Source organism: Apodemus sylvaticus, chromosome X (genome assembly GCF_947179515.1).
Source record: "Apodemus sylvaticus chromosome X, mApoSyl1.1, whole genome shotgun sequence".
Taxonomy (NCBI): Eukaryota; Metazoa; Chordata; class Mammalia; order Rodentia; family Muridae; genus Apodemus; species Apodemus sylvaticus.
The window spans coordinates 28,997,024-29,023,117 of NC_067495.1; the positions used below are offsets into that span (position 1 = coordinate 28,997,024).

Consider the following 26,094-nt stretch of genomic DNA (forward strand, 5'->3'; position numbering starts at 1 on the left):
GAGGCGCAGTCATAGAGGGTGGGCCAACGCCTGGCATCTGAGGGCTCCCCCCGGTTCCGGTCTGTCTCTTTCGAAGACCAGCGGAGTCGGGTCTCCAAACAGTTGACGGTGCCAGGGCTCTTGGGCGAGGGGACCGCGGCGGCTGCAGCGGTGACCCCGCGGGCGGGCGGGATGTTCCGAGGGTTGAGCAATTGGCTGGGCTTGAAGCAGCCCGAGGGGGCGGCGGCAGGAGGAGAGAGTCCCAGAGGGGACGAGCTGTCCGCGGGAGCCGCGCCTCCTGAAGAGAGCCCGGAGCGGCCCCGGGAGCCCACCGAGGAGGAGCAGCAGCCCACGGAGGACCCACAGTTCCTCCACCAGGCCAAAGGCCTTGGCAGTGAGTTCTCTCCGGGACCCGAGGGTGGCCTGGGAGGGGACGCGGGGATGTTGATGTACGAGGAGGGGGACGGTCTTCTCTGACTTGGGATGGTTGGCTAAGGCGCGTTGAACAATGCCAAAGTTCACCAAGCAGTCACTTCGTCTCCTCGATGTGCCCAAGAACTTGTCGCTTTCTTGCAAAGTTTGTATACTTGGGAAGCCGTAAAGTGATCAGTGTGCCGCTGTCTTCGGGTTTTGACAAGGAAATAATTCGGTTTGTTCAACTTGAAAACTTTAATCTGGATCTACACCTCTGTCTCCCAGCTAGAATTGGTTTAGAAAATGCCTTCTGTCCCAAGAAAGGACTGAAAGGTATTGTCTAAAGTAACTTGGTTAAGTTACTCAAGGCAAAGTCATGATGTCTTTTTTGATTTTTTATTTTTGAAACAGGGTCTCATTTAGCCCTAGATTGTTTCGACCTTGCCTTACCGTTGAGGATGACGTTGATCCTCTGCTTCCCAGTTGCTTCGTGATCAGTGTTTCTTCTTTTCCCCTTTCAGCAGGACCTTTTCTCCTTACAGTGGGAAAGATGCCAATTGTCTGCTATATTCAAGTTCCAGTGCTAGATCTTTGATGAATAAATTCCTAGCTTCATCTATTCACAGTCCCCAAGGAGTGGGGAGAACAAACCCAGCATTTTACTGATAGTGAGCAGTACAAGTAGATTTTGAGCCAAAAATCTACCTGATTTCAAAGCTCAAACTCTTTCCACTTCTATGGTCTAGTTGAACAACAAATGGTAGTTCTTAAGAATGTAAATACCTGCTGTATTAATTCTCCAGAGACTTTGGCAGGCTTAAATAGTCAAAGAATATGATTTTGGGGGAGGTGGGCCCTAAGCAGAAGTAAACATAAGAGAATTGCAACAAACATGTATAATAAATTTGGGAGTTTTTTTGTTGTTTTTGAGACGAACTGTTACATTGCCAAGGCTGGTCTTAAACCCAACCCTCCTTCTTCTCTATCCTGTTGGGATTACAAGAGCTCACCACCACACAGCCAAGAAATTTTGAAAGTTTTAAGGGCTTATCAAGTAGATTGAGGGTGCCAAAGAGCAGAACAGACTTCAGTAGGAAGAGTAGGAAGGGTCCTAATGTTCAAAAAGTTTGACTGTAAGGTAGAAGCATACGGAAAATAACCACACTATCAAATTTTAACAATACATTATCTCAGCCAAGACTTCCAAAGACTGGACAAAGGAAATAAAACTTAGTGTAATACCATGAAATCACTAGAAAAGTGAATAACTATTTTCAGCTTAGAAAATTGGGAAAGAGTGAATTTGGCATATTTAAGGAATGTGAAGTGTTTACTGGAGCAGAGGTTGTAGCATAGTTGGGATAGATTAACATTCGATAAAAGTCAAGTATGGTGACCCAGGCCTGTAACCCTAGTATTTGGGGGTCTTAGGAAGATGAGCAGTTCAAGACCATGAGACATTGTCTCAAAAAACAAAAAAAGCTGGCCAGGTGTTGGTGCCTCATGCCGGTAATCCCAGCACTTGGGAGGTAGAGGCTGGCAAATCAGGTCTACAGAGTTAGTTCCAGGACAATCAGGGCTACACAAAGAATCTTCCCGCCCCCCTCTCACACACCACCAAAGCAAGGCCTAGGCCAGCAATCCTAACTATTTAGGAAGCTGAGGCAGGAGGCTCACTGGATCTAGACCTGCCTGGAGTGTGAGTTCAAGGCCAGCCTTGACAACCTAGACCTTCCCTGTAAAAACAAGGATCTGGTGCTATATTTTTTTTTTTTTAAGATTTATTTATTATCATATGTGAGTACACTGTAGCTATCTTCAGACACACCAGAGGAGGGTGTCAGATCTCATTTCAGATGGTTGTGAGCCACCATGTGGTTGCTGGGATTTGAACTCAGGACCTTCGGAAGAGCAGTCAGTGCTCTTAACCGCTGAGCCATCTCTCCAGCCCAAGTGCTATATTTTTAAAACTGAAGAACTTCGGGCCACACATGCTAGGCCTCTGAGTAGTATCTCCTAGCAGAAACTCTTGAGGTAGTGGATTTTGTTTATTTTTTTTTCCTTTTTTGGATTTTTTTTTTTGATTTGTTTTTTTTAAGACAGGGTTTCTCTGTGTAGCCCTGGCTGTCCTGGAACTCACTCTTGTAGACCAGGCTGGCCTCGAACTCAGAAATCCACCTCCCTCTGCCTCCCAAGTGCTGGGATTAAAGGTGTGCACCACCACCACCCGGCCATGTTTAAGATTTCTAAGATTCTAAAACTAAATGAAGTATCTTTGAAAATTTAAGCTACCTCTGTATAAGAAAGTTAATTTGCTTAAGGGTTTTCTGTTACATGACTTTTTTCTTCCTATTCTAGCCTCATGTCTTAAATGTCATTTTTCTCTCTGCTTTAATAAATTTATTAATGTGAGGAAGGGTGTGTGCCATGGTGCAAGTTGGGGTCCAACTTTTAGGAGTTGGTTCTCTCTTTGGGAGTCATTGTCTTGGTGACAAGTCTCTTTACCCACTAAGCCATCTAGCCCCCTCCTTTTTTTTTTTTTTTTTTTTTTTTTTTGCAGGGACTGACAGAATCTCAATATGTATCCCTGCCTGGCCTAGGGATAGCTATGTAGAGATCAAGCTAAACTTGAATTTACAGGGATCCATCTGTCTCCCAAGGGCATGTATCGACATACCCTGCCAGTTTGCCAGTTCCCCCCCCTCCCCCCCCCCCCCCCCCCCCCCGTCTCTCTCCCTTGCTCTCACTCTGTCTGTCTGTGTGTCTGTCTGTCTCTCTGTATCTTCTGAGATAGTTTCTCTGCATGACCCTGGCTGTCCCAAAACTCGCTCTATAGATCAGGCTGGCCTTAAACTCACCACCCGGCTCTGCCTCCAAAGTGCTAGGATTAAAGACATTGTGCCACCACACCCAGCTCCAGTTTGCCAGTTTTCAAATGTTTTCCTTAGATTAAAATACAGGGTGTGGGCTAAATAGATGGTTCAGTGGTTAAGAGCTATGCAACTATGAGGACCTGAGATTGGAACCCAGTAAAAATGATTTAACATACACAGGACTATATGGGCAAATATTCATAGGCTTCATGTACAATTATCACAAAAAGGACCTGAGCATGTATAGATTTTGGTATCCAAGAGGGTCCTTGAGCATATCTCCTTGCAGATACCACTGTAAAGATGTTATAACCATTGTACTTGGATGAAGCGCAGACTCTTTTTTTTTTCTTTACAGATTATTTGTATAACTTTGCAAGTGCTGCAACGAAGAAGATAACTGACTCTGTTACAGAAACAGCTCAGACAATCAAGAAATCTGTAGAAGAAGGAAAAATAGATGATATCCTTGATAAGGTACATTGAGATAACTTGTAAAAGAAATATATAAAAGTTGTAAGTGGCTACTGTGATCATCTCTTTAACTCAAGTAAAATATAATGTGCTGATCGAAATTTTTAGAATACCTTTTGATTCTTGGACAGTTTCACACATGTACACAATGTTTAGTGACTGTAATTCTTACCTAATAGTAAACTTTCAAAATAATTTGACTTTTCATGTGTTTTTTTAACAGACTATTATAGGAGATTTTCAAAAAGAACAGAAAAAATTTGTTGAGGAGCAGCATACAAAAAAGTCAGGTAGGTTTGTCCTACTTTCTCAGCCAAGATTGTGTGTGTGTGTGTGTGTGTGTGTGTGTGTGTGTGTTGCTGTGTATCAACCCCAGGTCCTTGCACATGCTAGGCACTCTAGACAAGCTTCCCTACCAAGTTGTATTGAGCGTCTGCTATGTGCTAGACCTATACTAAGACTGCACTAAGACTATACTAAGATAGATATAATATAAATATAAAAATATATAATATTGGTCTGGAGAGATGGCTCAGCGGCTAAGAGCACTGACTGCTCTTCCAGAGGTCCTAAGTTCAATTCCCAGCACCACATGGTGGCTCACAACCACCCTGTAATAGAATTTGATGCCCTCTTCTGACAGCTGCAGTGTACTCATATACATAAAATAAATAAATCCTTTTAAAAATATATATATATAATATTTGGGTGGATCCCAGAGGTGGAACATGTGCATAGTGTATTCAAGGCCATGGGTTAGATCCTCAACACCAAAAATTGTATACATATAGCCAGGTATAATGGTTCACACCTGTTATCCCAGCATCTGGGAAACTAAAGAAAAATTGCTGTGAGTTTGAGGCTATAATCCCAGCCTGAGCTACATAGTAAATCCAGGCCAGCTTAGGGTACAAAATGAAAAAAAACTTTTTAAATTAAAAATTAGTCAGATATGACAATGCATGCCTTTGATCCCAGCACTTGGGAAACAGGAAGGTAGATCTCTGAGAGTTCAAGGCCCACCTGGTCTACAGAGTTCCAGAACAGCCAAGTTTATGTAGAGAGGCCCTGTCCCAAAAACAATCAAAGACATGCAGAGAGAGAGAGAGAGAGACAGAGACAGTGAGGGGGGAGGGAGAAGCAAACAGAGAGAGAGAGAGAGAGAGAGAGAGAGAGAGAGAGAGAATGAATGAGAATATTAGAATTCAGTCTTTTATTGAACATGTTAGAGAAGAAGGACAATCAAAAACCAAAGCCAGGCTAGGCTTGGTGATGCACACCTGTGATCCCAGTACTCAAGAAGCTAAGGCAAAAGGATTACCAACAGTTTTTTTTTTTTAATAAATCTTTTTTGTTTGTTTGTTTGTTTTTTGGATTTGGTTTTGTCTAGACAGGGTTTCTCTGTGTAGCCCTGGCTGTCCTGGAACTCACGCTGTAGACCAGGCTGGCCTTGTACTCAGAAATCCACCTGCCTCTGCCTCCCAGAGTGCTGGGACTAAAGGTGTGCACCACCACCCTTACCAACAGTTTTTAAGACCAGCCCTGTTTAGATTAGCGAGGCCTAGTGTATAAACCAAACAAAAGAATTAAAAATTCAGCCAGGCAGTAGTGGCACAAGCCTTTAATGAACTTCTAGCTTCTAGCTGTTCATTGACAATTTGTTTCCAGCCCTATCATTCATTGCATGCAATCTGTCTTTTGCTTTGATTTCACTCCTCAGTAGATTCTAGATAACTTTTCTTATCCACCCCCCCACACACACACACACATTTTTATTACCTTTATTTTCTTTTGGCCTGTGTATGGCAGGGGACAACCTCCAGGAGTGAATTCTATCCTTATATCATATGGGTCCCAATGACTGAATTCATGACATCAGGTTGGCAGCAAGTGCTTTTAACAGCTAATCTATCTCAATAGCCTTTCTAGTTATTTTATTGTTAATTATGTATAGGTATGATAGGGCTTGTCCCTTGGAGCCACCTGACATTGGATGCTAGCTAGGAACCTACCTGGGGTCCTTTGCAAGAGTAGTATGGCACCTGAGGATGTCAGAATGTATCAGATTCCTCTGGAACTGTAGTTACAGGAGTTGTGAGCCACTAAATGTGTGCTGAGAATCAAACCTGGGTCTTCCCAGAAGAGTAGCAAATGCTTTTAACCACTGAACCATCATCTTCTAACCCTTGTCATGGAGTTAAACCACTAAACCATCTCTGCAGCTTTCTTTTTACTTTGAGGTGGGGTTGTACTATGTGTTTTTGGATGGCCTGGAACTCATTGTATAGTCCAGGATGGCCTTGATTTTTCAGAAATCTACACAGAGAACTCCCTGCCTCTGCCTCCCAAGTGCTGGGATTAAAGTGAATCATCATGCCCAGCATTTTTTAAACAGCATTTCCCTCTGTAGCTCAGGCTGTCTAGAACTTAAAGCAATTATTTGTCTCAGCTTCCCAAGGATCAAGGATTACAGGCATGCACCACTATGCCCAGAGACATATAATACATTAATCTAACAATTACTTTTGCTAGTTGACCCAGTGATGTCCTTTATAATATTTTGACCCAGAATTTAGTTAAGTTCAAAAACTAGTTGAGGATATGATACTATATTCTGTCATTTCTCTTAGCCTTCTTTAATCTGTAATGGTCCAACCTTTCTATGGTGTTTTGAATATGCTTGGCCCAGGGAGTGGCACTAAAGGAGGTTGTGTCACTATGGGGGTAGGCTTTGAGACCCTTTTTCTCTTAGGATTTTACTGCTGTGAACAGACACCATAACCAAGGCAACTCTTTTTTTTTAATTATTTATTTTGTGTATATGAGTCCACTGTATCTCTGTCTTCAGACTCACCAGAAAAGGGAATCGGATCCCATTACAGATGGTTGTGAGCCACCATGTGGTTGCTGGGAATTGAACTCGGACCTCGAAGAGCAGTCAGTGCTCTTACCCGCTGAGTAAGAGCCATCTCTCTAGCCCAACCAAGGCAACTCTTATAAAAACAACATTTAATTGGGGCTGGCTTACAGGTTCTGAGGTTCCATTTTCATCAAGGTGGAAACATGACAGTGTCCAGGCAGAGGTGGTGCAGGAGGAGCTGAGAGTTCTACATCTTCATCTGAAGGCTGCTAGTAGAAGACTGGCTTCCAGGCAGCTAGGGTGAGGGTCTTAAGCCCACACCCACAGTGACATCCCTACTCTAACAAGGCCGCACCTCCTACTAGGGTCACTCCCTAGGCCAAGCATATATAAAGCATCACACTCCTCATAGCTGCCAGGAAACAGTCTGCTCCTGGCTTCCTTAGGTAAAGATGTAGAGCTTTCAGCTCCTCCAGCAGCAGGCCTGCCTGGCTCCTGCCATGCTTCTGCCATGATGATACTGGACTGAACTTCACAACCCGTAGGCCAGCCCCAATTAAATGTTGTCCTTTATAAGAGTTGCCTTTGTCATTGTGTCACTTCACAGCAATGGAAGCCCTAACTAAAACATTTTGTCTTTTTTTTTTTTTTTTTTTTTTTTGAGACAGGGTCTTGGCAGTGCTGGTTGACCTCATATTTGCTATGTAGCTGAGGTTGTCCTTGAATTCATGGTCTACCTAACTCCACCTCCAAGTACTGAGGGTGGACTGCTCTCCCCTTAACATTTTTTGTATTCTTGAGCTTTTTCTGATATTTTCTCATGATTAGAATAAATTTATATATTCTTGGTGTTTTGTCCTTCTCAAAATAACATGTCCGGGGATCCTCAGTGTTTTTCTCCCCTACTGTTTGTGTATGTATACACACACACACACACACACACACACACACACACACACGTGCCACTTTGTACATGTGGAGGTCAAAGGATTCGTCCACCACGTGGGTCCCAGGAATCATATTCAGGCCTTCAGTCTTGCTGGTAAACACTTTTACCCACTGAGCTCAGTGATACCAATTTTGAGTATCTGATTAAATTGCTGTCAGATTTCTGTACTGTCATTCAAGTAGACTATTGACCAAATGCATACATGCCTAAAGTTTACATGTCTGGGCATTACACTAAATTAACCATATTAGGATCTTACTAGTAAATTACAATGTTAAGTGGTCTTGTAATAACCTTCCCTGTTTTTTTGAAATGCAGATCATGGTAAAACTATTGTAACTGTAATAGTGCCTACAGAAGCCAGAAGAGTGCATTGGATCCCCTGGAACTGGAATTAATACAGGCAGTTATGAGTTGCCATATGGGTGCTGGGATCTGAACCCAAGTTCTCTGTAAGAGCAGCAAGTGCTTGTAACCACTGAGCTATTTTTCTAGTCCTTATAACCATTTTTTTCTTCTGTATAGAAGCAGCTGTGCCTCCATGGGTTGAGAGTCATGATGAAGAGACAATTCAACAGCAGATTTTGGCTTTATCAGCTGTAAGTACCCTGTAAATACCCCCATGTAAGCAATACTTTTCTCCCATCATGGTACATCTCATGGTACATCTCTGTTCATAGGACTTTATCTTTAGCTGATTTTTTTTTTGTTTTTGTTTTTTTGTTTTTTTGTTTTCCAAGTTTAGTACATGTGCTGCCAAAGCGAGCTTTTTTTTGGTTTTCTAAGACAGGGTTTCTCTGTGTAGCTCCAGCTGTCCTGGAACTTACTCTGTAGACCAGGCTGGCCTGGAACTCAGAAATCCGCCTGACCCTGCCTCCCACCTGCTGGGATTAAAGTCATGCGCCACCACCGCCCAGCTTGAATTTTTCTTATATACACTTTTTATGTTCTTGTTTGGGTTTGAGTATTTTGGGTGGGGGGGGGGGGCGCATTTCACTATATAGCCCAGGCTGGCTATAACTATCTGTTTGAGCTACCCTAGTACTGAGGTTACAAATGTGTACCACCATGCCTTTTACACTTTGGTTGGTTGGTTGGTTGGTTTGGTTTGAGACAGGGTCTCAGTACATAGCTCTGGCTATTCTAGAATTTACTATGTAGACCAGGCTATCCTCAAACTCACAGAGCTCTGCCTCCCAAGTGCTGGCTGGAATTAAAGGCATGTCCCATTACATCTCACATTTCTTTTTTAGATGAGTCCTTGAGCACCAAGCTATATCCCTAGCCTTTGTTGTTGTTGACTCAGTGAGTTTCACTAGGATTGGGAACAGGATCATGAATGAGAGTTATTTACAGCAACTTGGACAACTTACCACTATCTATACCACTGAAGAAAAAAAATGTTTAGATCTTTAGGCAAGGGTGGGGTCATTTGACAATCGCTCACTGATAACTTTCAGTTACCCCCTGTTTTCTTTTTTCATTATGATAAAGTATAGCCTATTATACCAAATCATTGTTTTAGCCTTAAAAAGATAGAGGCTCATACGTGTAATCTTTGTCCTCTTGAGACTGATGAAGGAAGATTGGCAGTAGCTTGAGGTTAGGCTGATCTATATGGTGAGACTGTTTCAAAAAAAGAAGAGATTCTTTTATATGATTTAATAATCTTTGAGATATGATAACATGAAGTTTTAAGGCAGTATTTTAGCTCTTGTGGATGGAATTATTATATTCCATATTTTCTGTTTGCCTCCATATGTTTGTTGGTAATTGACATTGAGGGGGTAATTGACACTAAGGAGGCTGAGAGTCCGATTTATGCTTACCTCTCTGTGGTCTCGGTCTCTCTCTCTCTCTCTCTCTCTCTCTCTCTCTCTCTCTCTCTCTCTCTCTCTCTCTCTCTCTCTCTTTGGTGTTTACCAGGCTGGCCTGGAACTCAGAAATCCACCTGCCTCTGCCTCCCAGAGTGCTGGGATTACAGGCATGCGCCACCACCGCCCAGCTCTCTGTGTTCTCAGACAGCAAATGCCAACTTAATCAAAGCTCAGTGCATGGCACATGACTTCAGGAATCCATATTTGCTTTATGATCAGTAATTTTCACTCATTTATTTTTAATCTATATGGATATTATATGCATACATATATGTCTATATACCATATATGTGCCTGATGGATGCACTTGCAGGCCAAAAGAAGGTGTAGGATCCCCTGGAATGGAAGTTGCAGATAATTATGACCTGCTTCATGGGTACCAGGTCCTCTGGAAGAGTAGCCAGTGTTCTTAATTGCTGAGACAAATGTCCAGAATGTCCCTTTTTGGTTTGGTTTTGAGACAAGGTCTTAACAACAGAGCTGTAGCTGCCTCAGAACTTAGCCACTTGACCCTGCCTCTCAAGTGCTGGGATTAAAGGCATGTTTCTGGTTTTAACCTAGTTTTTCTTTTTTAAAAGAAATTTTTACATTTACTTATTTTGTGTGTGTTTGCATGTACCCACACAATACAGCAATATGAAGATCACAGTATAACATGCAAGGACTTAATTCTCTCCTAACATGTGAGTCACAGGAATCTCTGAGCTATCTCATTGGACATTCTTCTTTAACCTATCTTCCAACCCTTTTGGGCGCCAGGGAATGAACTCAGGGCCTTGTGGATTGTATAGCTTATGCATGTGCCCTGTTATTATCACTGAACTGTACCAACAGCACTCTCACCTCTATTTCTTTTCCTAGTAAAAATTCCTGAGTCTTCCTTGACTTCCACCTCTTTTCCAGGAAAGCCTGGGCAATGGTCATTTAAATAATTGTACTTATGGAGCAGAAACTCCACTTCTAGGAATTTCTTCTAAAGATATTTTATAGGCCAACAAGATGGCTCAGTGGGTAAAGAAAATTCTTGACTCACAAGCCTAGTGACCTATCATAAATCCCTTGGACCCTCATAAAAGGTGTGAGTGAAAACCAAATCCACAGAGTTGTCCTCTCACTTCTATATACAAACTGTGGCACAGGGGTGTGTGCCTCTACCTCCCCCACCCCCTACCCCGCTGCCAACACACACAGTAGTGATAATAAATACAATTTTTTAAGTTTAAAGTTCACTTTACAAAGGAATACAAACTCTCCTTTTTTGAAAAATAAGGTCTTATTCTGGAACTCAATATGTAGCCCAGGCTGGTCTCAAACTCTAGGCAATCCTCCAGCATTAGCCTCCCAAATGCCGGTATGACAGATGTATGCCACTATACCATGCTTTTAGAATTCTTTCAACAAGTTAGAAACTATTTAAATGACTTTGGAAACAGGTCTGGTTTAGTAAGTTATGGTAAGTTAGTGCTCATTTAATTTAGCCATTAGAACTGGAAAGTTGTTCATGACCTTGAATGAAAAAAAGAAAGTCAGCTTTCATGCTTGCCATCCCCGCAGTCAGGAGGAGCAAGAGTTTACGGTTCTCCTCCTATGGAGAATTGATGCTGGCCTTTGCTATGGGAGAGACTGTTCTGACTGGAGAGTTGCTCAGTGGTTCGGAACACTGGATTCTCTTTCAGAGGATCCACTTTGATTCCTATCACCCACATGGCGACTCACAGCAATCAGTAACTTCTAGTCTCAGGATCTGACACCCTGTTTTGATCCACCTCTGCAGTTACTAGCCACACATCTTGTGCATGGACATAGATGTTGGCAAAACACCCATAACACATAAAAACTTACAAAAAAGAAAGAAAATATTTTTTAAAAGTGAATTGTCAGCCGGGCAGTGGTGGCGCACGCCTGTAATCCCAGCACTCTGGGAGGCAGAGGCAGGCGGATTTCTGAGTTCGAGGCCAGCCTGGTCTACAGAGTGAGTTCCAGGACAGCCAGGGCTATACAGAGAAACCCTGTCTGGGGGGGGGGAGAAAAAAAAGTGAATTGTCTTGGACTGAAGAGATGGCTCAGCAGTTAAGAGCACTGACAGCTCTTCCATAGGTCCTGAGTTCAGTTCCCACAACCACATGGTGGCTCACAACCATCTGTAATGGGATCCGATTCCCTCTTCTGGTATCTGTCTGAAGACAGCTACAGTGTATTCATATAAAAAATTACTCATTTTTAACAAGTGAATTGCCTTATGTATCAAACAAGATACTTTTAAAAAAAAAGTGGTAGCTATCACAATGTATGGACTGCCTACCTTCCTATGTATAGTAAATCTTACCTTCTGGATTCTCTAAAGGCATAGGACTGACAGAGTAGGGCTGGAGAGATGGCTCAGCAGTTAAGAGCACTGACTGCTCTGACTGAGGTCCTGAGTTCAATTCCCAGTAACCACCTGGTGGCTCTCAACCATCTGTAATAGGATCTGATGACCTCTTCTAGTGTGTCTGAAGACAGCTACATTTGAAGACAAATACATTTAAAAAAAAGAACTGACAGTAAATATGCATATTAAAAGTAGATGTATTAGATTGGCTTTCAGGATGTGGTTCAGATAGTCCAACAACTGTCTCACAGTGTTGAAAATCTGGTAGTTGTCTACTCCACAAGGCTGGATGTCTCTGCAATCCTCTGCAATCCCTGAAGATTCTTGGATAGCTTCTGGTCACAGTCTCCATGCAAATCCTAAAGAAGTTGTATTTAATACCAGCTCCACACCGGGCAGTGGTGGTACATGCCTTTAATCCCAGCACTCTGGGAGGCAGAGGCAGGCGGATTTCTGAGTTTGAGGCCAGCCTGGTCTACAGAGTGAGTTCCAGGACAGCCAGGGCTATACAGAGAAACCCTGTCTCTGGAAAAAAAAAAAAGCAAGGTTTCCCTTGTGTCCTTACATGTGGGCTCCCAGTGTTAGGGTGGGTCTTTCTGCTTCAAATAATCTGATTAATAAAATTGCTTACAGGAGTGCCTATCAGCTTAGTTGATTCCAGATGTAGTAGTGTTTGCAACCAAGATTAGTCATCACTAGCAGAGACACCGGATATTAGAGGTAGGGACCAGGAAAGTTTTACTCATAAGTTGTCTAACTAGTAGGATTCTGTGTTGGGTTGTCTTGTTTTACTTTGTTGAGGCTGGCCGTGGACTCATTCTGTAGCAGAGGCTGCTGGCCCTAAATTTCTAATCCTCCTTCCAAGCAAGTACAGGGATTACAGCCATCAATGCTATACCCAGCTCTTGATTCTGAGACTCTCAATTCCATGCTTTTCTTCAATGGTTTGTGGGGCGTTCATGGTGGTGATGATGGGTTTTTTTTTTGTTGTTGTTGTTACTGCTTTTTTTTAAGCTTTTAATTTTGATTTTATGTGTACGGGTGTTTTGTCTGCATGTATGTTCATGCACCACTTGGAATGCAGTGCCTGATGAAGCCTGAAGAAGGGGTTGGATCACCTAGAACTGGAGTTACACACATTGTGAATTGCTGTGTGGGTGATTTTAGTGGAACGTGGGTTCTCTGGAAGGAAGAGCAGCCTGTGCTCCTTAACCACTGAGCCATCGCTTCAGCCCCATAGCCTCCCTTTCACTCCAAAGACCCTAGAGATTAAGCTCAGGTCATCAGGCATGGTGACAAACACCTTTACCCAGCCATGCAGTGGTGGCGCACACCTTGAATCCCAGCACTCTGGGAGGCAGAGGCAGGTGGATTTCTGAGTTCGAGGTCAGCCTGGTCTACAGAGTGAGTTCCAGGACAGCCAGGGCTATACAGAGAAACCCTGTCTCGGGAAAAAAACAAACAAAAAAAAAAAGAAAAAGAAAAAAGAAAACACCAAAAAAATAAAAAGGATGGATTGTTCTCCTATCTCATTTAAGTGGGCCAGTCAGTGGACTTTGTTACTAAAAACTCTGTTAAAATTCAGTGATTGATCCATGATACTTTGTGACCCATTAATTGCATTTTATGACACCACCCTTGCTGGGTTTTGCCTCCATTTCTCATCACAGGACAAGAGGAATTTCCTTCGTGACCCACCAGCGGGTGTGCAATTTAACTTTGACTTTGATCAGATGTACCCTGTTGCCCTGGTCATGCTCCAAGAGGATGAGCTCCTAAGCAAGATGAGATTCGCCCTCGTTCCTAAACTGTAAGCACCATGTTCTCCAAAGAACACTTCTCACTCCTGCAGTGATTTCTGTTTCACTGTAGTACAGTGATTTCACTTTCCTTAGGGCTCCAGTTATATGCTTAATGTTAGGGAAGAGTCACTGAATGAAGGCCAGAACCCTCCCTACACTATCTGTCCATCCAAACAGGCCCTGCAGCCCTTCAGAGGCCCTGCGAGCTTGGCTGCATGCCCAGAATGGAAAGAGAGGGCAGACTTGGCAGGAAAGGCTGGATGAGAAGGAGATGTGCTCTTTTGCCCAGTTAAACCCAGTTAAACAGTAGAACATGTTTCCTTGAGAAAGGACAAATAGACTGAAATAAAATCAGGTCTGTAAAGGCTTGCCTTTTCCTTCAACTCCCGTGGTTTGTATTCATGCTCTGCAGCAGCTGTGTTCTTTTTTTGTAACCAAGGAAAGGCCTGTCCCTAAGATTCCAGTTGCCCTTTAAGCTCCAAAGCAAGCAATATTCTGTGATGCTTTGTCATTGGCCTGCCAGCAGAGGGCAGCCTTCCCCGCTGCAGCATCCCTGGGGCTTTGTTTCCCTCTGACTCTCCTGTAGGGTTTTTGTTTTGTTTGCAGTACTGGACATTGAATTTAAGACCTGGTTCACACCAAGCAATTGTTTTAACACTGAAATACAACCCTGGACCTCTTTTTGACGTTTTATTTTAACACAGCCTTACTAGATTGCCTAGCTGGGCTTTAAAGTCATGGTGTATCCTCATCAGGCCTTGAATTTTTAGTCCTGCTCAGGCTCCTACATGAGTGGGTTTACAGGCCTAAGATATCAGGCTTAGTTAGGGGGAAGAGGAAGAAGATGATGATTGTCATTGCTATTATTTTGTTCATATTTTTGAAGCCAGCTTTTGAAACAGTGCTTGGCTCAAGACTATAGTACTTGGGAGGCAGAGGCAAGAGGGTTGTAAGAGGCCAGCGTAGCTCATAAGTGGGAAACCCTGATACTAAACAAAGCCAAAGACAGACCATGGTGACTCGAATTTGTCATCCCAGGATTTAGGAAGTTGAGACAGGAGAATCACTGTGAGTTTGAGGACAGCCTGGCCTATACAGTGCGACCCTATCTAGAAAAAAATTTTAAAACAATTAAATCTGGTATTCTTTATTTTGTGAGTGTCCCCTTCTTAATCCTTGTTTCATAGTTGTGAAATCTTACCATTCCCCCAGGGTACAATTTATAGTTCTCTCAGATATCTTCTTTCTGTAAACTTTTCTCAGAAATTGGTTGGAGCTCTGCCTTCTGGGTTGTGGGCTCTGCTCCCTTGCCTTCTACAGTAACGGCATTGTAATGAGGGTACTTGAGTACCTTATGTTGAGATGGCCTTTTACAGCTGGGGAGACTTAACTAGGTATAAGTAGGTAGCTTCCCGCTAGAGGATTCTTTACCCTCCTTGCCAGTTGCAGGCAACACCACAAGGGCCTGCCTGGCCTGCCACCAATTCATGTGTAGGCTGTGCCCCACAGCTTCAGTGTGGCATCACAGCCCCAGCCTCAACTGCACCAGGTGAGCATGCATCCCACATAGGAAACTGTTAGGCTGGATCTCATATGAAGGGCAGAAGGTGGGAGAAAATAGTCATCTCCCCACTCCTCGTGGGCACTTGTAGCCTCTATTTCAGGGCCTGTCCAAACTCCTGCCCAGAGAGCAGACCTGCTTCTTGTAGGCCACTCACCCCATGAGTAGCACAACTCTATAGAGTACATTTTTGTTTGCCTGTTGACTTTTCAATTTCCATTGTCCTGCCTTCTCCTATCCTTGTCTCTGTAGGATTGTCTGTGCACTTCCTCTTTTGTGATTTCTTGGTGTTTTCAGAGGGATCATACATTAGCTCATGTTCATTATGCAATGCTTATCTGACCACATAGGGATTTTGACAAGAATTTCTTAGTCCTTGGGACCTCAGCTCAGGTCTATTTATTGTCTTTATGAGAATACTTCTTTAGCAAAGTTATTCTAGCCTCAGGAAGCCAGTTATATAGAACCTTTTCTTTGTATTTTCCTCTAAAGTGACATTCTTCTCTCTATAACTATCAGTATACTGGTGGTAAATTCATTTTTATTATTGTTTGGCAAATGATTGTGGAGACAGATTGGCCTCAAGCGCTATATGTAGTTGAAGATGACCATAAAGTTCTGATCCTCCTACCTTTACCTCCCAAGAGCTTGGTTTACAGGCACATAACCACTAGAGACAGACAGTCTTACTCAGTTGCCCTGGATTGCCTGAGACTCACTATGTTATTGACCAGTCTAGCAGCCTTAATTTTTTTAGGGATCTTCCTGCTTCTGCATCCCATGTGCTAGCTGCTGAGATTGGAGACATGAGTCATGACAACAGCCTTTAGACTGTGGCTAACATAGCTATTTATAATTAAGGATATAAAGAAATGTGCTATCTATTCCTCTACTGCATATGCTTACAAAACCCTAAGGATTGACTTTTTTTATATATTGTTTCAAATGATGCAGGGATAAATAAACACTGGGGAGATGACTCAGTGGTTAAGAGCACTGGCTGCTCTTCCAGGGAATCCAGGTTTGTTTCCCAGTGCCTTACATAGTGACCCACAACCATCTGTAACTCTAATTTCCAGGGAATCTGATGCTCTCTTCTGGCATCTGGGCACAGGCATATACATGCCTGTAGAGACATTAGTACAACCCAATGTACTAATAACATACATACATAGATGTAGGCAAATACGCATACACATAAAATGATTTTGCAAAAATCTAACTTGAACTGGTGAGATGATTCAGTGGGTTAAGGCACTTACTGCCAGGATTGAGGGACCTGAGTTAAGCCCTTGGGGTTGCACAGTGGAAGAAAACCATGAGATTTAGGAGAACTAAAATTGGGCCTATTTACCTTACCCAGGGTCTTAAGCCATGTCAGAGCCAGGTAAAAGTAAAGTTGCAGCTAAGTGTTTAAGAACCTGAGACAAGATTGCTGTCAGATGCCCCAGTATAGGGGAATCGAGAGCAGGGAGGTGGGAGTGGGTGAGTGGGTGGAGGGAGGGAGGAAGGAACACCGTCATAGAAGCGGAGGGGGGGGGAGGGGGGATAACATTTGAAATGTAAATAAAGAAAAGATCCAATAAAAAGTTATATATAAAACAAGAAGATTGCTATCAATTTGAGGCCAGTTGGGGCCTCATAGTAAGTTCCAGACAGAGCTTGTGTTACAGTCTAAATGAACCTCTGTCTTGAAGGGAAAATTATTAATAATTTTAAATTAAAAGTGAAGAAGTGGGCTGCCTGTGTATCATCAAGGCCACTTTTAATTCTGAGCTCTGTGAAATCATCCCACATGAACTAACCTTGGGTTGTACTAATGTCTCTGTAGTGACTCATAGGCTCGGTTTGCTCTTTTGAAGAACAAAACATTTGGGATGCTTGCTTTGCCAGATTCCCTCCCTCTTGTCCTTCATTCTCTCCCACAACTTCAGTGTGTCCATCAAATTAGGCCACATGTGACCATCAGATCACATTACATTATTATAATCTAGTTTCCATGCCCTGTTTTAATGTTTTATTTGTTCTCGTAATGTTTTTAGCAAAAATCTAGTTAACTTCACAAAGAATCCAGTTGATGTAACAGATTGCATTTAGTTCTTCTGTCTCATCAATCTGCTTTGCACCTTGTGTGGGGCACACTGCCAGCTGTCCCTGCAGAGTTTACACTTTGTTCACTTGAAGGTGTTGTCTGGAAGGCTTCTTGACTATAAAAGTACAGTTTTTCTCTTTGAAGGTAATTAGTGGCAGGCATGATGGCAAGGACCGAATAGCAAATTCAAGACTAGCCTGGGCTACATTTTGAGACCATGTTTCAAATGACAATAATGGTGGTAGTGGTGGTGGTGGTGGTGGTGGTGGTGGTGGTGGTGGTGGTGGTGGTGGTGGTAATAATAACAATTAGAGATGGACACAGGTATATACATCTGATCCCAGTACTTGGGAGGAAGATTACTGTGGGTTATATTGTAAGTTCAAAGCCAGCTTTGGATACATATCAAAACTCTGTTTTAATAAACAAGCAAAGGCTGGAAAGATGACTCAGAGGTTAAGAGCACTTGGTGATTTGCAAAGGATTCAGATTTGGTTTCTAACACCAATGTTGTGTGGCTCACAACCACCTGCAGCTCCAGCTCCAAAGGATCTGATGCCTTCTCTGTTCTCTGCAAGTACTACAAGTACATGATAAGTTTAAAAGGCTAGGGTTAGTGGTAAATGCACCTAGTTCTAGCACTTAAGAGACCGAGACATGAGAGGACTTCATAGCCAGCCTGGGCTGGTAATAGATAAAGGTGAGCTATAGAGTAAGACTATCTCAAAGAGAGTTGGAGAGAGAGAAAAGAAAGAAAAGAGATAATTAGTATTTTGTGAGTAGAGACCTTGATGATGATGATGATGATGATGATGATGATGATTGTGTGTGTGTGTGTGTTTTTGTCTGTGTGTCTGTGCGTGCGTGTGCGTGTGTGTGTTTTGAAACAATGTCTCAGGTATCCTGCCTGGAACTGGCTGTGTATTCAAGGATAACCTTTGACTTCTGATCCTCCTGAATGCTGTGTTTTACAGCTATGTGCCCCACCATGCCTAGTGATCAAACCTAGGTAGGACTTTGTACATATTAGGCAAGTGTTCTACCAATTGAGTTATATCTCAGCATTAAAGACTTAATAAAATCATAGTATCTGGGGAGTCAGAGGGACAACTTGTGTGAGTCAATTCTCTTTCCACCATATGGAGCTCAGGGATCAAACTCAGTTCATTAGTCTTATCAGCAAGTGTGTTTACCCACTGAACTATTTCACTGGCCCCTTAGGGACTTTGAAATTTTATTCTGCTAATCACATTTCCATATATTCTTGTATTTATATCCATATAGTCTCATGCATTTGATGCAGTAAGTTGTTATCTGTTGTTTTGATGTTCAAATCATCACTTTGACAGGTAGGGGCTCAGTGAAAGACATCTTTAGCTTTTGGTGGTCGCTCTGTTTGAGACAGGGCCATACTGGATGGCCCAAAACTTACTATGTAGATTAGGCTAACCTCAAATTTAGAAATCTACTTGCCTCTGCTTCCTGGGATTAAATGCATGTGCCACCATACCAAGCTCCAAGCTCATTTTATTTTTACCTTTCTCTAACCCTGTGATCTACCATTTATGCAGAAAGTGGGAAATAAGATTTATTCTTCCTTATTAGCATATATTAGTTAACGATAATAATGGGTTTCAGAAAATGACATGTAGAAAGCAAGAACTGAGCAGCATTGGGGTGACACTTCTCACCAACAGAAGATGCAGCTAGGGAGTGTGCACATGTTCATCTGTGTCTCTGTGGAATGAAAACTGTCCACAGGGATACCTTTTCCAGTAAGGATCACTATCTTGTTGTTCTGCCATGCTTGTAGTTCCCTGCTCTGGCTGTGATAAAGCCTAGTTCTGTGACCTTTAAAGTTTTTATTTTTCAATTCCCTCCATGTAACTAAGTTCTCATTTCTGACTCCTCTCCCTCCCCCTCTTAGACACCACTCTTTTTCTCCTTGGTTCTTATTGTCCTTCTAGGCCACCTATTGTGTGTATTCACCATACCCCACTTGGGCACCAATGCCTCATGCCAGGCAAGTCCAATATTCAGCCAGATTTGAAGACCACCGTGTGTTCTCAGGTTGAATAGATAGAACCTCAGTCTTTTATCCACCATCTCCCAGATGGTCATAGGTGTAATTCGGTAGTAGAATGCTTGCCTAGTTTGCACAAAGCCCTGGGTTCTTTCCCCAGATTTTCTCCATACCCAAAGACTTTATAACCATCTCTCATTTTATTCTACTAGTTGCTAGTTATTTTAACAAGCTGCCAGCTGATTTATTTACTCAGGAATTGCATCAAGCCATGTATGGTAGCAAACACCAGTAATCCCTGCACTTGGGTGAGGCAGGAGGATCAGTTGTTCAAGGCCAACCTTAGCTACATAGTGATTTAGAGGCCAGTCTGTGATAAATGGGACTTAGTCTTTAAAAACAAGCAAGGGCTAGGGAGATGGCTCATCAATGAAAACACTTTCCTGCAAGCATGAGGACTAGACCTCAAATGCTTAGAGCCCATGTAGATTCCATGTGGGTGTAATAAGAAAGAGTATAAAAAGGGATCCTGGAAAGGAGCCTTGGGAAGACTCTAAAGGGGATGCTGGAGCCAGCTGGGCAGCCAGACTAGCAATATCTAGACTGGCTGTATCAGTGAGCTCAGGGCTTGACTGTGAGATCCTACCTCAATACATAATAAAGTGGAAGAGCAGTTGAGGATTGTTCCCAATATTCAACATTGCGCCTCCACCTACACATGTACACATGTGCTCACACATTCAGACATGCATGCACAACAAACACATAAAAAGTAGAGAACAAAAATAACACCCACAAGAGTTTCTTCCCACTGCCTAAAAGCATATACTCCTTCAGAAAATAGCAAAGGACTCTGTGTCCTGCCTCTGTTTCCAGTCCCCCTGGTTAGTTATACTGCCACACAAGAATGCTTTATTTGCTTCTGCCAAGGATCGTATGTGAGTGTGTGTGTGTGTGTGTGTGTGTGTGTACACACTAAGAAATAGGAGGCCATATGCTTATCATATGTGTTCATGCCACACCTGGCAAAAGAAGAAAGCAGACTCCTGAAAGTTGTGCTTTGGACTTTGCATGCATGCACATGCACATACAATAAATAATGAAATTTTTAAGAAAGGACTTGAAAGATGGCTCAGCAGTCAAGAGCACTGGCTGCTCTCCTAGAGGACCCAGATTCAATTCCAAGCAACCACATGGTGGCTCACAGCAATCCACAGTTCCACTTCCAAGGGATCCAATGCCCTATTTTGGCTTCCAAGGTCCTTGCACACATGCGGTGCACAGGTATGCATGTGGGCACAACATCCATACACATAGAATAAAATGAGAAATAAAATAACAAGAAGTATTGAAATGTCATAAGCATTATATAACCCATCTTTTGCTGCTGTGGAAAATATAGTTTGGTTTATCCTGTTATTTAGCTTTCAGTTGTAAAGTAAATGATCATTTCCTTTGGCCCTCACAAGGTCTGGAAAACACTCAAGGAGTGTGGCTTGTAGGATGCTGGCTTGCTGGGCATACATGTGAAAGCCTGAGTACCACCCCTGGAGCCAAATAAGTAGATGATCTATTCTAGTCTCTGCTGTGCTAACGTGTGTACCCTTGACCCTCTCATTCTCACATGTGTCACTGCCTGTCAAAGTGTGAAGGAGGAAGTATTCTGGAGGAACTACTTCTACCGAATCTCCCTGATTAAGCAGTCAGCCCAGCTCACTGCACTAGCTGCCCAGCAGCGCGCCTCTGGAAAGGAGGAAAAAAGCAGCAGCAGAGACAATGATTTGCCTCTGACAGGTACATTCTGGGGAGAAGAAATCATTCTGGAAGAAAAGAATTGATGTAAAAATATTCTTGACTTAGAGATGCTAATGAGCTTGTCATCTTGTATGTATCAAAAAGGCTGGCATCTATACAGAAAAATTATTTTCTTTCCAAAGGAAATTTTCTTTTTTGGTGACCTTTCTGACCCAGCTTACATATGTCTTTCCCAGATATTCTTTTTGTTTGCTATCTCATTATTGGTTCTTGGGATTTTGTTTTTTGTTTTTTGTTGTTGGTTTTAGTTGTAGTAGTAGTTGTAGTTGTAGTAGTAGTAGTACTACTCCAGATTGGCTTTAAGCTCCTGATCCTCCTGCCTTTACATCTCAAGTGCTAGGGTTATAGACATGCACTACCATTTGCAGATGTTTCTCAGACTTTTATTTATTATGATTTCCTTGGGGTTTGTGGTTGTAGAGTCTAGTAGTTCTTATTCTAGTCCAGTTATAAGTACCCAGCTCTGAGCTAAGCTATTAACAATTAACACCTGGCACTTTCCTCCTGTGATATAACCCTGCTGCTAGGGAACAAGTTTTATATATATAACTATTTGATAATACTAATTGACAAGGGAGATGACTCAGTTAAGAGCACTTCCAGAGGACCCAAGTTCAATTCCCAACAGCCACATGAATGGCTTGCAGTTCCTTGTACTTCCACTTGCAAGGGATCTGACACCCTCTTCTGACGTCTATGGGTACTCAGGCATATAAACAAAAGTAAAGCTGGCCATGGTTTCACACACCATCAATCACAGCACCCTGGAGGCAGAGGCAGTCAGATCTGGGTGAGTTAGAGGCCACCTTGGTCTTCATATAGAATTCCAGGCCAGCCTGGAATATATACTAAGACCAGGTCTCAAAAAAAAAAATTAATCAATTAATTAATTAATATAATATATATTGTGTATTTATTTTGTGGCAATGAGACTGGGTCCAGAGCCTTACAAATACTAGGCAAGAACTCTACTGAGCTATATCCCCAGCCCTTCATTTTTCATGAATGTCTGCTATATGTATAGATATGTTCTAATTACAACTAGAACCATCTGACAAGTAGGGCAATTTAATTTGTGAAATTTTAGGTAAGTATGTACAGACCACTAGCAAAAGCTCTGAAACTACACTTAAGATCAAGATGCATATAAGTATCATGAAGGCCAGAGAACGTTCATTCTTTATCATATCCTTAAATTATGGTTGATTTTTGGTGTTAAAGGATAGCTTTTTGAGACAGGGCCTCACTGTGAATATGCAGCTAGTCATGAAGTCCTAAGCCACTATCCTAGATACTATTCCTTGCTTTCTCAAATTAATGATAATGGGAAATGCTGGACTGGGAATATAGCTCAATGATAGAGCACTTGCCTAGCATATGTGCAGATAATAATATATCCAATTCCAAGCACTGCCAAAACAGAAAAGAAAGGCTTTTTTCCCAAAGACTGCCTGTTTAACAAAATGGACTTAAAGTATACAGTTAAGAATGAATGTTGTTGCTCTTACAGAGGACTCAAGTTCAGTCCCCAAAAACCCACAATAGGCAAATCACGATTGCTTGTAACTCCAGCACCAGGGGATTCAACACCCTCTTTTGCCCTCTGAGGACACCACATAAAGGTACACATACAAAAAACAATTAATTTTTTATAAGCTAACCAGCAGAATGCTGAGCTGAGGCACTTTGTTTTCCTTTGTGCTTTCTAACCAAGTTGATAACAGGGAAGCTTAATAAAAAGCCTTATTCTTAGTACCCTAAAAGGAAGAACAGAATCAATTTTGCTAACCCTGAAGTCCAAAGATGATGGAAATTGCATATAAGGGACATTGAATGTGGTTACAGTTTTAAAAACATTCCTGCCAGGCATGGTGGTGCACAGAATTAATCTTAGCACTCAGGAGATAGAGAGGCATGTGGATCTCTGTGAGTTCCAGGGTAGTCAGGGTACATACTCAGATCCTGTATCTAAATAGAAAAGGTAAATTTTAAAGACATTCACCAAAGTAGGAGGTTGATATAGTTGTGTCTGGCTGTGCTTGTCATATCTTCAGGAGAGCTAAAAAAATACCATAAAAGCTCATTTCTGAAAATGACTAAATATATGTGGATATTTTAGCTGTTCTTATAATATGTATTTAGAAGTAAGTCAAGCAATTATTGTCTCTTTTATTCTTACTTCATAGAGGCAGTACGGCCCAAAACACCACCTGTCGTAATCAAATCTCAGCTTAAAAATCAAGAGGTAATACAGTTTTACATTATACATAGTAGATGATGTCTGAAAATGAAGTTACTGGGTTATACCATTTAAAGCTTCTTAAGAGTGTCGGTCTTATGTCTGCAAAATAAAGAGTCCAGTACTTGATTGAATAATAGCTGAGAGCTGAGGTGATTTCTTGGCATAAATAATTCTAGATGTGCACATCAGAAATCAGAGAAAATGGTTTGAGTGATCTAAACAGTGAGGGAGAATAATAGCCTCAGGTGGTAACTCAGTCTGTTACCAAGCAACTGCCAGTTAGAAGGTTGAAGAGCAGTGAGCATTGTCTCACAGCTAGCAGAGAAGAACAAAAAATGAGAATGTGTTAAATTGTGAGACAACTATTAACCATAATTCTAGTACATAGGTGTCACTTTAGAAGCCATTCCAAAAGCTATTTGATTTCATTTCAGGATGAAGAGGAAATCTCTACTAGCCCAGGAGTTTCTGAGTTTGTCAGTGACGCCTTCGATGCCTGTAACTTAAATCAGGAGGATTTAAGAAAGGAAATGGAACAACTTGTGCTTGATAAGAAGCAAGAGGAAGCAACTGCACTAGAAGGTAACACACACACACACACACACACGGGGGGGGGGGGGGGGGGGGTAACTTTGTTCTTTTTAGCTTCAATTTCAAAGTTGGTTGAATAAAAATCTCATTTTAAAACCAGTGGAGCTAGAGACGAAAAGATCAGAAATTTAAGGCCAATCTTGGCCACATAAGACCCTGTCTCAGAAAAATAAGAAAGCCAATCAACAAACTCTGCATGGTAGTGTACACTCCTCTAATCCCAGGGCGAAGCAAAAAAACTGACATGGATTTGAAGCCATCCTGAGTTACATAGCGAGTTTCAGGCCAGCTGGAACTGCATAGCAATTCCAGAGCTGCATAGCAATATCCTGGCTTCAAAAAATAAACAAAAAACTAAAAATGAATTTTAGCTTTAGTGTTTAAACAGTGGTGGGGATTGAACCCATGACTTTGCAGGTTCGTTACACCTCACTCACATCCCCAGTCCCAGCTTTGTGTTGTTTGAGACAGGTTGTCTGTCATGTAGCCCAGATTTGTTTCAATCTCACTGTTTAGTCTGCTAGCCTTGACCTCCTGAATCTCTGCCTCCTGCATTCTAAGATTACAGGCATCCCACCTTCATGCCTAACCTTCCTTTTTAAATAGCAATGTTTTGTTTTGTTTTCTTACTCTTGAATTTAAGGTACTGGGTTCTATATCAGGCATGTGATAAAGCTGGGTACAGTGACCACAACTGTAGTAGAACATGGTGGTAGAAGCAGGAGGATTGGAAGTTCAGGGTTATCCACCAGTAGTGAGTTGGAGGCCAGCCTGGCATACATGAAACCCCGTCTCAAAGACAAGGGCTAGAGAGAAGGCTCAGCAGACAGCTGTGCTCACTGCCACTTGATGACCTGGGTTGGATTCCTAATACCCACAAGGTAGGAAGAAAAGAGCAAATCCTGGAAATTATCCTCTGATCTTCACTACCTATGTCTGCTACTACTACAGAAATGGCTAGGCCTTTTGTTAGCTATTACAAATTGAGTGAATTGTACTTCAGTGAGCACCTTTTTTTGTCTCTCCTTGTGTTTCCTATAGAAGATTCTACTGATTGGGAAAAGGAGCTACAACAGGAGCTTCAGGAATATGAAGTGGTAGCAGAATCTGAGAAGCGAGATGAAAACTGGGATAAAGAAATTGAAAAGATGCTTCAGGAGAATTAATTGTCTCCACAAACCAGTCTTAACATTGTGCTGACATTAAATTCTGATGATTTCTGAGTCAGAAGGCACTAAAGTGTGTCACTTTATGCAATTTGAAATTAATTCTTTTTCTAGCTAAAACTTGCCTCTTAAATGAACAGCCATTGTAATAATCAGAAACAGGATATCGTATGTAACCTTTCATATAACTAAAATTAGCAACTTATAGACAGCAGAACTATGCCACAGAAACACAGGTAAATACTAGAATTTGTTTTCTATAAGGTTGGCAACATAATTTATTCTTCAGTTATGATTTTCTATATATGCCTTTTTGCTGATACATGGTTAAAGTACTTAATAACTTACTATTGGAATGACCAAATTATACCAAAGAACTCAAAAGAAAGCACTTTCAAAATATTTTCTTGCCAGATATTTTCTAAAATTCTGTCTGAAAGACAAAAGCTGAGGTACTTATGTTCACTTGAATGACATAAATATCACCCAGTTTGACATTCTGAAACACTTTCTGTGCAGGGATAGGGGTGTGATAGAAACTTGTTGTTCACAATGCCCTGGGTTCCATCTCCACTATCTCAGCTAAAACTGCAAGCTAGATTTGTTTAAAGAGAGTTTTACTTCTCCCTAGAGCCTTCTCATTTTGCTTTGTTAAGTATACCACAAATTCAACATTGTGCTTTTTGTAGGAACTAAGGCCTTCAGTCCTTTTTGTATTAACTGTCAAGAAGCCTGTTTACCTTAAGGTTTGTTCTGGTAATAGTCACTATGTATAAATGTCTTAAATAATTGGCATTTATAGAATGGTCTTCCTTGATCTAGAACTTACTAATTAATATTTCTTGTATTCTGCTATGCCATCAGGCAATCTGTTCATATATAATGTGATCATTTTAAAAGAGGGAGGTGATTTAATGTTAGAAAACTACCATTCACCTTTCATATTTTCACAGCACCTTTATTTCATAAGGGGAAATAAAATCAAGACATTTCTTTATAAAAGAA

At 41.8% G+C, this 26,094-nt stretch overlaps 1 protein-coding gene across 1 annotated transcript; it reads left to right on the forward strand.

The window, feature by feature from the left end:
* The first annotated feature begins 3 nt into the window (after positions 1-3).
* Syap1 (synapse associated protein 1) lies at positions 4-26,094 on the forward strand. Its single transcript, XM_052171773.1, has 9 exons — positions 4-373; positions 3,625-3,743; positions 3,964-4,030; positions 8,075-8,148; positions 13,468-13,607; positions 20,921-21,069; positions 23,277-23,335; positions 23,767-23,914; positions 24,965-26,094. The coding sequence occupies exons 1-9, from the start codon at positions 172-174 to the stop codon at positions 25,087-25,089; spliced, it is 1,083 nt and encodes a 360-aa protein (XP_052027733.1). The 5' UTR covers positions 4-171; the 3' UTR covers positions 25,090-26,094.

Excerpts from the sequence above, each read along its gene's own strand:
- Syap1 (XM_052171773.1), top strand. The coding sequence starts at position 172 with ATGTTCCGAGGGTTGAGCAATTGGCTGGGCTTGAAGCAGCCCGAGGGG. Across the intron at positions 8,149-13,467 it reads AGATTTTGGCTTTATCAGCT|GACAAGAGGAATTTCCTTCG; the intron begins GTAAGTACCCTG and ends TTCTCATCACAG. Across the intron at positions 23,336-23,766 it reads CTCAGCTTAAAAATCAAGAG|GATGAAGAGGAAATCTCTAC; the intron begins GTAATACAGTTT and ends ATTTCATTTCAG.